Source organism: Dendrobium catenatum, unplaced genomic scaffold, assembly GCF_001605985.2.
Source record: "Dendrobium catenatum unplaced genomic scaffold, ASM160598v2 original_scaffold_27042, whole genome shotgun sequence".
Classification (NCBI taxonomy): domain Eukaryota; kingdom Viridiplantae; phylum Streptophyta; class Magnoliopsida; order Asparagales; family Orchidaceae; genus Dendrobium; species Dendrobium catenatum.
Genome location: NW_021345501.1, coordinates 179,367 through 194,669, shown reverse-complemented (window position 1 = coordinate 194,669; position 15,303 = coordinate 179,367). Strand labels below are relative to the sequence as shown.

Genomic DNA, 15,303 nt, shown 5'->3' with positions numbered 1-15,303 from the left:
TAATTTGATCAATCCATGATTATTGTGAGTTAGTATATCCGTGGCAGTAGAGTAATGATTTTTTTTGTCCTAATGTTGCATGTATATCCAGCACACAAATAGATAGTTGAAGAGAGCGGAAAACACCAGAAATTTTTTTACGTGAAAAACCCAAGAAGGGAAAACCCATGAGGCCATGCCCAGGTGAAAATATTCCATTATATTTGAGTGAGCTACAGTGGTTGACCGTTGACCCGTCCCTTGATTTAGAGGTGGTTAAATTACAATTATAGGTACTTGGGAATTTGTTATGACCTTGGATGACAGAGATCAGAAGTCTAATGGCAGCGACTGGGAGAAAGTCTAGCAACGATTTGTAGTCAGGCGGAGGTCTGGTGACGATCGGTGGATGGGTGGTGGTCCGACGATGGTCAAACAGAAGTTTGACGGAGATCGACAGACAAGCGGTGCTCAAGCAGCGGTCGGAGGCCGAGCGGTGGTCGGGCAGCTGGGCGGTGGTCCAACGGTGGTCAGCAGAAGCTCGCCTATTGTGGTGTTTTGGTAGAGATCTAGGATCCTTGAATCCCAGAGCTCTCTCCAATCTCTGACCAGAGGTCCCCCTCATGTAGAGAGTATGGGTCAATTTATAGATTTTTGTGAGTGACACACTCTTTAAATATAAAGAAGATTCAAATTAGGTTCAGAGTGCTCCATCAGATGATCCATATTGATTCCCTCAATCATGGAATATTTTTCAAGCATTTATGTGCCTTAATGATGTTATAATTAAGCAATATTGGGCTCGTTGGATTCGTCTCGTCGAGCCGCTCTATTCAATTATAAGCATGTCATATTTAGAGATCACTTAGTCATCCAATTAATGTTTTGAACATTCCAAATATGCTTCGACCCCTAAATTTGGACCATTTAGGCTCGGATTTGACCGATTTTGGTGTCGTTTGATTCATCTCATCGAGATATTTAACTTGACTATAAGTTTGCTTAAATTAGAGCGTGGATGGCCCCAAATCTAATTTTAGATATTTTCAACTTAGACATGCCTTGACATTCGTATCCGATCAAGACAATTTTCAATGACGTATCAATGATCATGCAAATGGCTAGCAACAATAGTTTAACATGTTGCAATAATAAATACTTGTTAGGACCCTCTTCAATCACAGAAAAAAGTATAACAATTTGAAGTCATTGGTGACACAAGTTCAATGAAATTAAAAAATCATATTTTAATGGCTGAATCATCTAAAATAATTATATAAAAAAAATTTATAGATATAAATTAGAGTCAATGGCCACATTTTAATATGAAAGATTCATCTCATTGAGAGCAATCTATGAGAACCACAACAATTTAAACATGTAGAAGTTAAATGTAGTACAATCAAAGAACAACAATAAAGTTCTATTAGTTTTATGTTAACAGATCCTTCCCCTATGAGCACTCCTACAATACAAATAGTTTACAAAGCTCAATACATCGAGGTTACTTTTTTAACATAAATACCATGACCTCCTCAGCCTTCTCTCATCTAATTAGTTTCCCTTTCAACTCCCATTTGATCTTTATGAGATAGAGGGGAATCAACTATATGCACAGTCCCTTTTAGATCAATCTTTGCCAAACAAACCAAGAGGAAGCAAAAGCGAGTCTAACTAAGGTTTCGTTTAAGATGATTTTTTTACTGCTTCTTAAAGCAGCTTTCTAGCACAAAAATTTAAAATTTTGTACTAGAAAGATTCTTTAAGCAACAGTAAGAAAGCTGTCTCTTCATTTAAGACGTCTTTCTTATTACTTCTCAAAGCAATATTTTAATATAAAAATTTATATTTTTTTCCTATAAAATTGATTTAAGAATCAGTCAAAAAAACTGTTCTAAGGCTTTGTTTGGAAAATATTTCTTACTAATTTGTATAACAATTTTCTAATAAAAATTTTCTTAAAATCAATAAAAAAACAATAGCCAAAATATATCCTAAAAGAAGCTTAAGTCAACCATTTAGGCCCCAAACCAGCTTGAGAATTTTGGTTGCCACATCAATTTTAATTCACAAAATATTTTAAATCACTTTGAATCCCCAAATGTTCACCATCAACTTATAATAAGGCTTTTTTTTGGATAACTTTCTTACTGTTTCTTAAAGCAATTTTTTAATATCAAAATTGAAATTTATATAACAAAATTATTTTAAAAAATAATAAAAAAATCATCCCAAACGAAATCTAAATCAGCAAATAAGCCATTTAAAAAAAAAAGCATAATTCACAGAACCCTTTTGATATCAAATACATGTAATCTGCTTCAATTTACAAACACCAACGTAATAATAAGTTCCTCTCATGCTACTCAAAACACCAAAAACAAATGAATAATAATATAATAGTATTCCTCCTCTTCCGCAGCTTCAATAATGTACGCCATTGTTTCAAATAACGAAAAAACAAAAAATAGTAATGTATCCGTTGCTCATCTTAATGCAGATGTTGCTTACGCTGTGGACCGAATCTGAATGCAGTAATCAAGTAGGAAGCTTCAGACACAACAGAGATAGTTGCAGCAGGAGATTTTTCAATGAGCTTAGTTCAAGAAAAGTTCTTAATGATCAATATTGTAGTTGGAATTGATCGATACTGATCAGATATTGACCTTTATTTAAACACAATAGTGATCATTAAGGAAAGAAATTTTCTTAAGCTAAACTATCAGAAGAATCTCTCCAAGAACACAAGCTTTCCTAACACTTTCTCTAGATAATCGCTGGCTCCTTCACCTATATCCACCTCCATATGTTTGATGAGAACCATACCCACCCATGCCCATCATGGAATTGTAGCCAGATCCAGGAAAGCCTGGGGAAGGGGATTGCATTTCAGGCTGAGGCCTCATGGAACCTCCCATGCCCATGCCCATGCCCATGCCCATGTTCATGCCCATTCCTCCACCCATGCCCATGGGTTGATTCATGGCTCCACCATAACCACCAATGCCCATCCCCATGGCCCCTGCGCCAGCCCCGGCACGGCCGATTCCAGATCCTGAGCCCATGGCTTTGCCCATGGTAACAGTGGAAGTGAGAGGATTTGCAGCGCCCTTGTCCTTCTCTTTCCTTCTTTCCAACCTATTAATGGAATCAAAGTCGACTCCTATATCGGCTAATGGATTGATTTTAGCTGCAGTCACAGAGATGAAAGGCTAGGTTGGTAAGTCAACAAGTTCAAATTAAACAGGATCTGAGATGAAGCGCAGTATAGAAAATTTATTACTTACATCCAGAAATGTTGAGGTTGACAAGGCCTCTGTTCAATGTATCTGCCCAAACTGATGATTTGGTCTCAAATGTATCATTTGATTGCTTCGAACTTGAAGGGCCAGAAATGGCGGTATTGGCTCGTTGATTTAGAGGAGATGATAACCCAGGCTGATTGAGATTCCGAGAAGCCGCTGGCATATTCAGTTGAACCATGGGTTGCACTGACTGCATAGGTAAAGGAGCACCCTGTGGAATTGATGGACCCAGCTGCTGTGGAAGGAAGCCCTTGTCATCAATCTGTACATTTGTCGAACCAAATGGTTGAGCTGCAGGTGAAGAAATAGAAGCAAATCCTGGCGCCAAGAAGGAAGAGTGACCATAGACTGAATTGGTCGTCTGTAGATATGACGGCCCACGATTTGTGCCCATACCATCTATGTTTGGTTGAGCTAGCGGCGACTCTGAAGTAACGAGTGTTGGGTTTGCAGAATACATGGGATCATTTTCAATAGAAGGCATATAGGTTAGACCACTTAATGAATCCCCAAAATCGAAGTCCAATGAAGTTTCCGCCATTGGGGCCGCAGGCAGGACAGGCTCAGCAATCGACATTGAGCTAGCAGATGGTGGGAAGGAAGAAGCAGCAGAAGCCACAGGCGCGGAGGACTGCATCGGATTTGGAAAATTCTCTTGTGGAATAGCCTTAAAAGGACCATCTCCAAATGGATCTTCTGTAGGCTGTAAAGTATTCATGAAAAGCTCAAACAAATGCTCAGCACAAATTATAATGGAAATTCTAGGATGAGTAGTGAGCACAAATCTTCTAGTAAAGCATAAAGAAGAATTATGATAGCAATTATTCCTCTACAATTGAAAAAAAAATTATTGAAAAAGCTCATCAAATTGTATGGAAGCAACTCCTTGAATTATTTCAGAAAAGCTATCCAGTAGAATGAATGATTTCTGAAAAAAGTAATAGCAGGCGAGGCATTCTCCTTTCAGTCACCAAGGATCAAACTAACTAATTGTGAAAAGTAAATGATCATATTTAGACATTTCATAATATGCAGGACCAAAGTGTGGATTTGAAAAAACATTTAACCAGTGCAAAAGACTAACAAAAAAAAGCCGCAGAAAAAAAAAAAAAACTGGCTTACTGCAGGAGATGCTGATGACAATGCCACAAAATTCATCCCAAAGCCTGAATTTGTTGTTGCCACATCTGATTCATTGGCTGTTGTGGTTGGAGAAGTCAGCACCAAGGCCAAAGAATTCACTGGATCCAATGAGGAAGAGTTCCCAAAGAGATCTACAACTGAACCACTAGCAGCTGGTGAAGCAGAACTGGCAGCTAGTGGAGCAAAATTTACAGCTGTTGAAGCAAGGAATCGAAATTAAATTGCATGTAATGAAAAATTTCATTGTATGTTCAGTTTCAGTATTAATACAACTGAAATAAAACAACAGAAATACCTTCCACTGATGAATTTAATTCAAGCAGTAAAAAACTTTCTTTATTCATACAAGAACGTTTAAATATGTCTAGCAAAATGACTGCCAACAGAACAGAACGTAAAATTTTCTTTAAACATTGGGCAACAAATTCTTGATAAAATAAGGACCTGCTATTGAACCCTTAGAGGAAATATGCTAGCACATCCTTTTCGTTGGAGTTCAAAATCTTACTCAGATAATTTCCTCACAAATTAATCATTATCGCAAGAATTCAAACAAACTGTGAGATCACCAAAAGACAATGACAAAATACAAGTAGCAGCTTTAGATTTCTTTCGTGAGTCATGTCATAATTTGTTTCCTTGCACGCATTTTTCATTATTTTATTTTAATTATCATGGATCAAAATCTCAATATTCAGGACTAGTTTGTAAATGTAGGCTGTAAAGTATTCATTTCACCCTTTATCCAAAACCTAATCTCTTACCCTTTGGGTCTGCAACTCGTTGGTATTGATGGAAAGTAAGTTCCTTGCAAACTTTCATTAAGGATGCAAATATCCTGATTGGCTAGGAGCACGTTTCCACTTACTCAGACTATGATGTTATTAAATTTCATATATTAAGGACTAACTATGCACCTAGGAAAAGATCTCAGCACCAATCGTCTTTTTTGCAAGCACCAACCGGCTAGGTAATTAAAGTATAAAACCTCATACCTCTATTAAATGGAGATGGAAAAATTGAAATCTGCTTTCCACAAAAGTTGAAAAATAAAAGAAAGGCATTAAGTATATTGATAGCAACCAAAATCATATCAAATATATAATTGAAATCCAATTCATAATCTCACTTAGGCTAGCGCTTTGTTTTTACATACAAAGCTAAAACTCTATGGATTAAACTTACAGGAATAGTCAAGCACAAATCAAAAACATGCAAGACAAGATGGATGATGCAAATTCATGGATGATCACGTGATCTATAAGATTTCTTTCTTACCTGGGGTGAAACCACGGGGATCAAATTCATCAAATGAAGTATCATCCATGCTCATAGGCGATGAATGCACTCCTTTAACAGCAGGTTGCTCTCCATGGTGATTATTCTGAGGAGATGATGCTTTTGGTGCAGCTGGTGAAAAAGATTTAGGAACAGCTGCTGTTCCTACCCCTCCATCCCTATAGCAAAGGAATGTGTCAAGTATCTTGTCTCCATCAAGAAGAGAAATTCAAATCATACAGATGCATACCTCTCATCCCGCACAATATTATTTTCATTTCTTACTGCTGATTCATAGCTGGGTGGTGCACCCGCATTTTGTTCAGAGAGCTTTGGCTCGAGGTTCCTGTTGCCGCAAGCAAGACAAAGGTTTGTACATTATGGATTGTTAGAAAAAAAAACAGCTTGATGTTCTGAAAGTACCTTTCATTGGGAGAAGCATCATTGGCCCTATCACCACCATTTCTGGATCCAAATGAAAATACAAAAAGATCTCCAAATCAAACTAATAGTTAAAATTCTTTCAAGAAGGCATTTAAATAGAAAGCGAGCATGTTAAACATCCAATAAGATCGAAAAAAATAAAAATAACAAAGTTTAGTGGCACTCATAAATTTTCACGTGTAGGGATTCAATTTGAAGATGAGAATATGAGTCAAGGGAAAGTTAGGCATGTACCGATAGGAGTAACTATCATCTTCCTCATATGAATGGTCTTTGTCTTTATCAAAACTCTTGCTTCTAGGACCAAATTGATAATCATCATTACCCCGACCACCTCTGTTATCATCATTTTTGTAACTGCCTCGTCCAGAGTGTTCATCAGAATCTCTACCAAACCCATCACCATCCCTATTGAAGTCTCCACCTCTAGAATATCGATCATCATCTCTGTAACCCCTCCCATATCCATTCCGATCATCTTCTCTATCTCCATAACGGCCTTCATAACGATCATCATCATAACGGTCACCAAAACCACTAGCACTTGAATAAGAACCAGGCTTATATGATCCACTTGAAGAATAAGTGGCACGATACCTATAGAGCACAACAATGTTTAAGAGTACATAAATCTATCTCAACTAAAAATCCTTTAATGATGTGAACCTACTTGTCTTTGTTTGAGAGTGCTTTCTGTCTAACTTCCTGTATTTTTTCTTTATCATTAACAAGGGAAACAAGTGCCTGAGATTTTCTTCGGACATTATTCCCCTGATCCTTTCCGCTAGAATCAAGGTATTGGAAGTCTGAAAGAGTCTGAATTATCATGTGAAGATTCACTAATTAGATTAACTTCAACTTAAAAAAAAAAAAAAATCAAAGCTATAAAACAATTAATAACTTCAACTTAAAAATAAATAAAGCAAAGCTATAAAACAAAAACCAACGATAACAAAATAACATTATTACTGATATTTGGTATGCATGTTCTCTGATCTCATCAATAACTCGTTCAGATCCATGCCCGACCAGGTATTCCAAAATAGTCAAAGACTGCAGACCAATGGACAGAAAATTTAAAACAAAAAAATGCGAAGCAGATTGAACTCTAAATATCAGCAGAGAGACTGCAGATGACTTAATAAAAAAAATAAAACCAGAATGCTAAAACCTTATATACGTGGCGCCAATTTTTGCCAGTGTCATTGAGCCTTTTCCAGATTACATGCATTATTATTTGATGCTCAGGACTGCAGAAGAAACAAAAAACATAAAACAAAAGCGAAACTGGAGAACTAGAAAGAAAATAAAAGAAAGTATTCAAACAGCAGGCTTACTAATTGCGGGTAGCCTGTGCAATATCAGCCAGAAGTGACCCATGTGGACCCCAAGGTTCATTGCTTGTTGCATCAAGGATCTGGGTGAAAAATAAAAAATTTTAAATCAATAGTTCAGTAGCATACCCCATTATCTAAACTTGTTCACAAGTTTAGCCCATTATAATTAAATTTTAAAAAAGTAGAAAACTAAATTTTTATAGTGCAAAGGGGGGGGAGAGAGAGAGAGAGAGAGAGCAGAGAGCAGAGAGCAGAGAGCAGAGAGCAGAGAGCAGAGAGCCGAGACAGGAGAAGGATGAGAAAAATTGAGTAGCCAGCAAATATAGAAACAGAGGAAACTCGAGATCTTAAAATTTGTTCAATATTCATTCAGTTCTCAATTCCTTCTAAATGCAAGACTATAACTTCTATAAACTTGGGTCGTACAATATTTTTCTAATAATGCATTAATGATCAAAGAATCATGAGCCTTTATTACGCACATGAGTATATTTATACCTATGTGTGTGTGTCTATATATGAAATATTTAAAATAAGTTTTATATGTTGAAACTAAATAAACACAAGCATACAAACTAATATGGATGAAAAAACTAACGACCGTATTTATCCTGCATCATTTCACCCATACTTACAGAAACTCTTTTACGAGTAGTAAGAAGGTAACCATGGTGGTGATGAAGACAACTGGTTTGTGCACAACTTAAAACATGCCCGAAAGTATGCAGGCATTGCAATCTGATGGTCATGGAGGTGATCGATAACCATTATGACAAACCAGCAGGTTTATCAATGACAAAACAATTTATGAAGAATTAAAAAAAAAATGAAGAATTTGGCGGCTTCAAAGCTTGACATTGAAACGCATCATGACTTAGATGAGTTACAATCTCATAACAGTTTGATTGTGATGGATAGTAGTATGGAAAAAACCTTTGCCAGTGAAAATATCTGTACGAATATAGCGAACTAAGTAACATCTATAATAGTTTCAATCGATGGTGGGGAATATATATAACTTCCTACACTACCCCACTGTTTATGACACAATCTAATGATGGAAGATGGATAGACAAGCTCAGTTGGTGATGGAGCAAACAACAATAATTGAGAAAAATCTTTTATATTCATATGTCGAGGTAATGGAGCAATAATAATAATTGAAGGCTTTTCGAACTTAGGTGCTTTTTCGGTGAGATTGTTTTGGCTCAAGTTCATGCAGCGCACAATCTTGCTCAAGTTCTACTAAAACATCATGCTCAAGCTCAACCTCAATCTCAAGTTCAAAGGAGGCTCAACTACCATTATTTGTTTATAATCATTATAAAATTCATTCACAAAATTCAGATCATTGCAATAATAATCTCCATATATTAACTCGGATCAGGGATCATTTTGATCTTGTGTCCAAACTTTTGAAATTGATATTGATTTATAAACCATCGGCATTCAAATATTTGTTTAAATTATTGATGATAGAATGATACCATTTTTTCTAAAATTTTCTAGCAATACTTTGCCCAATCAACTCTATCCAAATATGAAGTATATTCAAATAATATTTTTTCCATGGAGATGTCAATGATCTGGATGAAGCATGACAATAAAATAATAGCGATGACTCCATAGTGAATATTGGCAAATTTTGAAAATCCTCATGCGCGCTTTTGTGTTTATCATATCCTCCAGCTGTAAGCCATGCATCTTGAACAATAGGATTATATTGATGCCATATTAGCAAATTAAAAATTTAAGAAATTGTTGATAGCAAAGTATTGCAGGTAACTAGGTAAGTGAAATTCCATCTATAATTGCTTCCGTAGATTCATGTTGGTAATTAATTATAGCAATCCTCAAAACACGAGTATCAGCCATGTGAGGTAGAGGAAGGGCCTCAAGTAAGAAGGGGCCAGAACAACAACAAGGCTCGTGCGATCCACACATGGGCAAGTGCATTAGTGATAAAGGTGGCACTGCAAGAACAGCTATGAATTTTGTTGTTTATAGCATCCAATCCCCTTTCACTCCTCAGGATATAGCGCCAAGGGGTGAGAGTGCACAAGGTTCACAAGGCTCTAATTCCACTTAAAACAAAGGAGATGTGTAGGGAAAATAATGAGCAACAAGATTAGAACAAGTGAAGAACAAATTATTTCCCAACAAGATTAGAACAAGAGAAGAACAAATTAGCTGACGGCTAAAGAGAGATAAACTCAAGATCTCAAATTTTATTCAATACTCAATCACTAATTCTCAGTTCTTCTCAATAAAAGAGACCATAACCCTTCATATAGACTTAGAATTTACAATAATTTCCCAATTATGCAATAATTTTTAAGGTAAGGAATCATGTGTAATTAACTCATTATATTTTCTCTCTCAATACCTTAATTTTCGTCCATCGCAACACTGTCCGCGGCTGCTCTAGGCAGAGCTTGCACTCAACCACACAGTCATGCGAACTCATGGGCTATGTCTACACGCATGTCAATCATGACACTATGCTCAGCCAAGCTTGCGCCCGTTCGCATGAATTCACATGATCTCATGCAAGCTCTAACTTCACTTCACTCGCACGTGACTCTAGCTACCTAAGCTGCATGACCTGCATGCAGTCGCCAGCTCCATCTTTGTTTCATAGTACCCTGGAGCTTCATCATATGCGCATTCGTTGTAAGATAGGGTTCTCTTTCGCTTCTCTCAAGATGCATTTTGGTGATGGGTCTCTCCTTGTGGGATTTCTTTGAAGCTAATGCCACATGGCATGGCTGTCTCATTCGCTTTCAGTCCTTCTGGCACCTAGGGCATCCCTTGTCATGTAATCATCTTTTGATTTTTCACCGATGATAGATTTTGGTCCTATTGTATTTGCTACCATGCTCGCTCACTTCCATCGGGCACAGATGGGAGAACTTTTGCAAAGCAAATTCTTCCCCTCCCACCGCCCCTCCCCCCCAAAAAAAAAAGTGAAGTTGCAACCTCTTCCTAGGTGGCCCCTGAATTTTGTGAAGCTCCTCTTGTATCTCTCTGGTGGTTTTTGCACCACCTACTCTTCATAACCTCTATGCTCATTTTCTAATGTTGTTCATGGTTTGTATGTTGCGAGCATTCACCCCTCAACATCCAACAACTTTTCACTTTTTTCACCAGGATTCAACAACACAACAACATAAATAGTATTAATCTCATTAAGGCAAGACTGCTCTCCTCTTTATCTTACTGTGCCACTCACTCACACAATTATTGGCAAATTTTCTATGGCCATCCCAATATGAAGGTAATTCACAAATTTATTTCTGATTTTTAACTTATTGGTGACTACTCCATTGGGCTCATCGAACCACGACATATTTTCTTTAGTAGCAGAATACATCAAATTCTCATGAGACTCATACAATATGAGTAGTCACGATGCACATGCTAAAATAATCCTCATATTTTGATTACTCTATTGAACCCCTATCACTCTTGTTTGGATCTCATTTCCACAAATTCCTTTGCATTACTTCAATTAGTCTACCATATTCTCCTTGGCTTCTATTTTTGGGAAACCTTTCCAAATGGACACCAGACCTTCGTGGCCAAAGTTGGGTGGAATTATCTCATTTTGATAAGTGCGGATTGGGTCCCCATCTTTTGGGTATTGGTAAATAATAAATTTTGAAAACAATTCACAATACTACTCCTATCATATGTGTGGACAAAAATTCTATGACTGTTTCAAGGCTTATGCTGAGCTAAGGAATTATAACTACTCATTAGAAGCTCATATTCTACCTCCTAAATAGTTGGTGGAAGATCCCCCTTATCAGTTCAGGTTTGTTCTTAAAACTTAAAAGCAAGTTTCAAACTCTCTTCTGGACATAGTAGCTAATATTCTGATAGGAAATACTTGAGTTCGCAAGTAACCCTAAGGTAATAATTGAGTTCGCAAGCAACCCTATAGTCAAAATCAGCCCAAAACAGTGAGCAAAACTGCTGTCCCAGCAGTTTTACAGCAGCTCCGCAGCAGGAAATGCACCCAAACAGAGAAAAATAAGAAAAAGAAACAAGGTTTCCACTAGTAGATGCAAGAAAACAAAGAAAGATACAACTTCCTTCGATTCGAGAGGAAGAACAACTCTCCACAAGTCTCTAGCAAACCCTAGAGCCCAAGCACACAATGAGATCTCAAACTTTTCATTCAAATTCAAGATGAGGACCTAATTCCCCCCTTTCCCCCTCTTTAACTCTCATCCCCATACAAAATCCCTAAACAGCCCTTCTATTCAAATTCCCCCCCTTTCCATTCAAATTTTCCCTCCAACCCTTGAATTAACTCCATGTGGGGCCCGCCTAGAGTAAGGACCGGAGGGGCCCGCCTAACAAATTGCTATTTAGTTATTTGTATTTTTAAAATCTTCAATTTGCCTTTTTCATTTTCTTCTTCTTCCAATCTTTTAGCCAAGGTAGCTAAAATATTTAATTTGACTTAATTGCTATTTAGTTAGAGGCTTTGTGACTGGCAGCACCGACACATCTCTTTGGACTGTTTACAACAGTGGCAGAAGGCATTATTGTGGGAATATTCTCCCTGATGGTGTGTCTAAGTTGCAAATCTTCTCTTTATGTTATGCTTAGGCTACATAAGTAAATCTATTACCTCTTATGCATTTCAGGTATGAAGAAAAATCAGAAGTTGCCTGCGAATATTCTCACACCTACAACCAAAGAAACAAATCATGATGTTCCGGTGTCTCCTGATGAGGTTTGTTGTGTTGACTGAAGCTTAATAAGTTGCAAGTTAAATAAGGATAAATTAGACCTCCGTCCTTGAGTACAGGGGGATTTCAAATTGGTATGCATTTTTTAGATTGTTTCACTTTGCTCTTTTTTTTTTGTCTTGCAAAGTGGTACCTTAAGTAAATCTATAGTCTTTACAAATATCCTTTCTAAGTTGAGAAAAAATATAATGTATCCTTTAACATCATTTCATGATGGTTAATGTGAAACATCTACAGTTACTTTTTGATCAAAGTTTTTATTTTGCTTTGTGTGCTTGTGTGTATAAGGGAGAGAGAGAGCGTGAACCCTTCTTTTTTTGTTGAGGGAGAGAAAGAAAATAGGGTGTATTTTTGGCATTCAAACTCAATTAATTATGCAGGTAAGGATATTAAAGTAAGAGAGGGATATTTGTGACACTTGAGAGTTTTTTAGCACTGTAATTAAGGGTCTTAATGAAGTAGACTTCTGTCAGCTAATTTTTTTGTCATTTCACCCTTAATAAAGTATATAGTTAATGATAGGACATTCTAAAAGAGCTTTGCATTTGCGGGCCATGTAATTGAAAAGATTTAATAAACATGAAATTATGTGAAGTATAAAGGTCATTTGTACCTCAGAGAGTGGACAAGTTAATCTTTAGTTGATATTCCTAAATTTTTTCATTAATTTTTCCTTCCATAGCAAGTTTCTTTGTACACGCATAAATTTTTTTTTTTAATCCGACAAGTGTTCACCATTTTGACACATATCGGACACTTTCATGTGTCAACGTACAACATGTGTTAGACATTGTATGCTAGTTTAACTCGGAGTGTTGGTGCATCCTAGGTTGAAACAAACTGACTTTAAGAGAAACTACTTGATACTTCCTTTTGTAATCATGAATATGGGTTACTCAATTAAGGGAAACCAACATAATCTTGCAGCTAAATTAGGATATTGCTATAGGCATAAGGTTGTGTTGGTAGTGCTTATTTCATGCTTTGTTTTTCGTAATGATATCCCCAATATCTAGGCATAGGAATCTTTGTGTAATGATAAGCCTGCGGAATGCGGGTTGGAGGGTTGTTTTTGTTAGAAGTACAGTAAGTTGCTTTGAGTTCAATTGATTATGTAATTTGATCTAAGATTTTGGCTGCATCACTTTGATCTTTTGAGATATACTCGATAACAATTTTGACACAAAAACCTGACACTGATCCTAGTGAGTTTTTTCTTTTTATTGTTATTGTTGGTTTGGCAAGATTGTTGCTGAGTTATCTTGAAATGTTTGCTAGTATATGGATTGTAGAAATACTTCCAAAGTACTGATATATAAAAAAGTATGAAATTATGTATATGTTTTTGCCTAAAACTCACGACCACCCCCACCACAATCATCATCCTCCTCCTCTATGACCTAATTCCATTTTTGCTGTTTCGGCTTAATGTATCCTTGGTGTCCTTTTATTTTAAATGCAGTCGTATTTTAACTCTATTTTCTGAAAATCCGGGCTTTGTATTTTGCCTTTTAAGTCTCTGAAGATGCCATGCCCAGTTGCATCAATTGATGTGTTACAGTTATGTTGCTTTAGGGTACCATAAGGCATAGCCAAAGTGGTGGATATGTTTATAGAAATAAATTTCGCTATGCTATTGGTTTTATTTTAATTTGAGTTCCTTTTAATATTCCTTGAATCATAAGCTTTGTGAAACTTGTTTCTTTTGTTTTCTTGGTTGTTTGCCAGATTTCTAATATGATGATTTTTTGTACTTAGATAGTAAAAATGGGTTTGATGACAGAGGATGAATATCTCGAAGTGAGCAGCAAAGCTATGAGATTATTTGAATATGGACAGGTGGGAGTTTTTCTTTTTTCGACATTCTTTTGATTATTTTCTTATTATACTTTCTGTGAAGTTGTCAATCTTCATTTGGTTTCTTAGATAACCAACATGTACGTAAAGTAGTATTTTGTTGCCAAGTACCTACAACCTTTGGTTATAAAGTGCTTTGGGATATTTGCTTTTGAGTTTTATATGCAACCTGACTTAGGCTTTGTTTGGGATGGCTTTCTTACTGTTTTTGAAAGCAATTTTCTAGTACAAAAATTTATTTTTTACTAGAAAGCTGCTTTAAGAAGCAGTAAGAAAGCCGTCCCAAACGAAGCCTTAATAAGCCATGGTGATCAGCCTTCCAACAGTCAGGGTGCCTTATGTTGCATCATAGGATTTCTGTTCCCGTTATTGCTTGCACGTGTTAATTGTGCAATCTATTTGTTTCTGTTGGTTTTATCCATTAGCCTTTTGTACATCAATCTTAATTAGACAAATGTTTTGCAATAATTTGGCTCATTTATCTTCTTTTTTTGTTGATGTACGTTCACTTTCATACTTCAGATCATAAAATACCTGTCATGTTTATTTATGTAATATTTCTTAATATTTCAGCAAGTTGCTCTCGATCATGGTCTTCTATTAGTGGACACGAAGTATGAGTTCGGGAAGGACTCTGATGGGAATATTTTGTTAATTGATGAGGTTTGGCTTCCTACTGCACCTATGAGAATCCTTGTGTATTTCATTTGCATGTGTTTTTATGGTAATTGTTTTCATATGTATGTGATATGGGTTGTTACACTACAGATTTAAAAGAAATCCCGATATGTAGGGGATAGGAGCTTACAATTATATATAGATTTACATGTTCCAAATTTCATAATATCTAAGTTTGCGGTGATATTGCATAATTTATTTTAGACTTGTTTGAAATATGTTAAATTATATATGACTTATTTAATGGTATGCAATAAAGACTTGATATCCGTCCTATTAGAATAAAGTATTTTAGGCAGCAGTCTTGTAAGCCCTAGTTCTATATAAGGGCTCTTAATCTTGTATTGGAGAATAACAACAACAATAAGTATTTATCCCACTCTGTACGGTAGGCTATATGAATTAATTTTCTCTATCTTATTCTATTAAGAGTTATATTCTCATTTAAATCTAATAAAAAATATTTTTAATACTTTTTAAATAGATTTAAATTGCGCAATTGGGTATTGAGGCATTTTT

The 15,303-nt window shown here is 36.2% G+C and overlaps 1 protein-coding gene across 1 annotated transcript in view; it reads right to left on the bottom strand.

Moving 5' to 3' along the window:
* Positions 1-2,244: 2,244 nt before the first annotated feature.
* The window catches only part of LOC110112837 (clathrin interactor EPSIN 2), a 32,001-nt gene continuing 18,942 nt past the window's right edge, over positions 2,245-15,303 (bottom strand). Inside the window, exons 4-14 of the mRNA XM_020845183.2 lie at positions 7,487-7,566; positions 7,321-7,399; positions 7,119-7,202; positions 6,820-6,965; positions 6,384-6,746; positions 6,129-6,170; positions 5,956-6,051; positions 5,706-5,884; positions 4,407-4,621; positions 3,267-3,987; positions 2,245-3,169 (exon numbers count right to left, since the gene is read on the bottom strand). Of these exons, the coding sequence (XP_020700842.1) occupies positions 2,766-3,169; positions 3,267-3,987; positions 4,407-4,621; positions 5,706-5,884; positions 5,956-6,051; positions 6,129-6,170; positions 6,384-6,746; positions 6,820-6,965; positions 7,119-7,202; positions 7,321-7,399; positions 7,487-7,566 (2,409 nt within the window). The 3' untranslated portion in view covers positions 2,245-2,765. The remainder of the gene's footprint in view (positions 3,170-3,266; positions 3,988-4,406; positions 4,622-5,705; positions 5,885-5,955; positions 6,052-6,128; positions 6,171-6,383; positions 6,747-6,819; positions 6,966-7,118; positions 7,203-7,320; positions 7,400-7,486; positions 7,567-15,303) is intronic.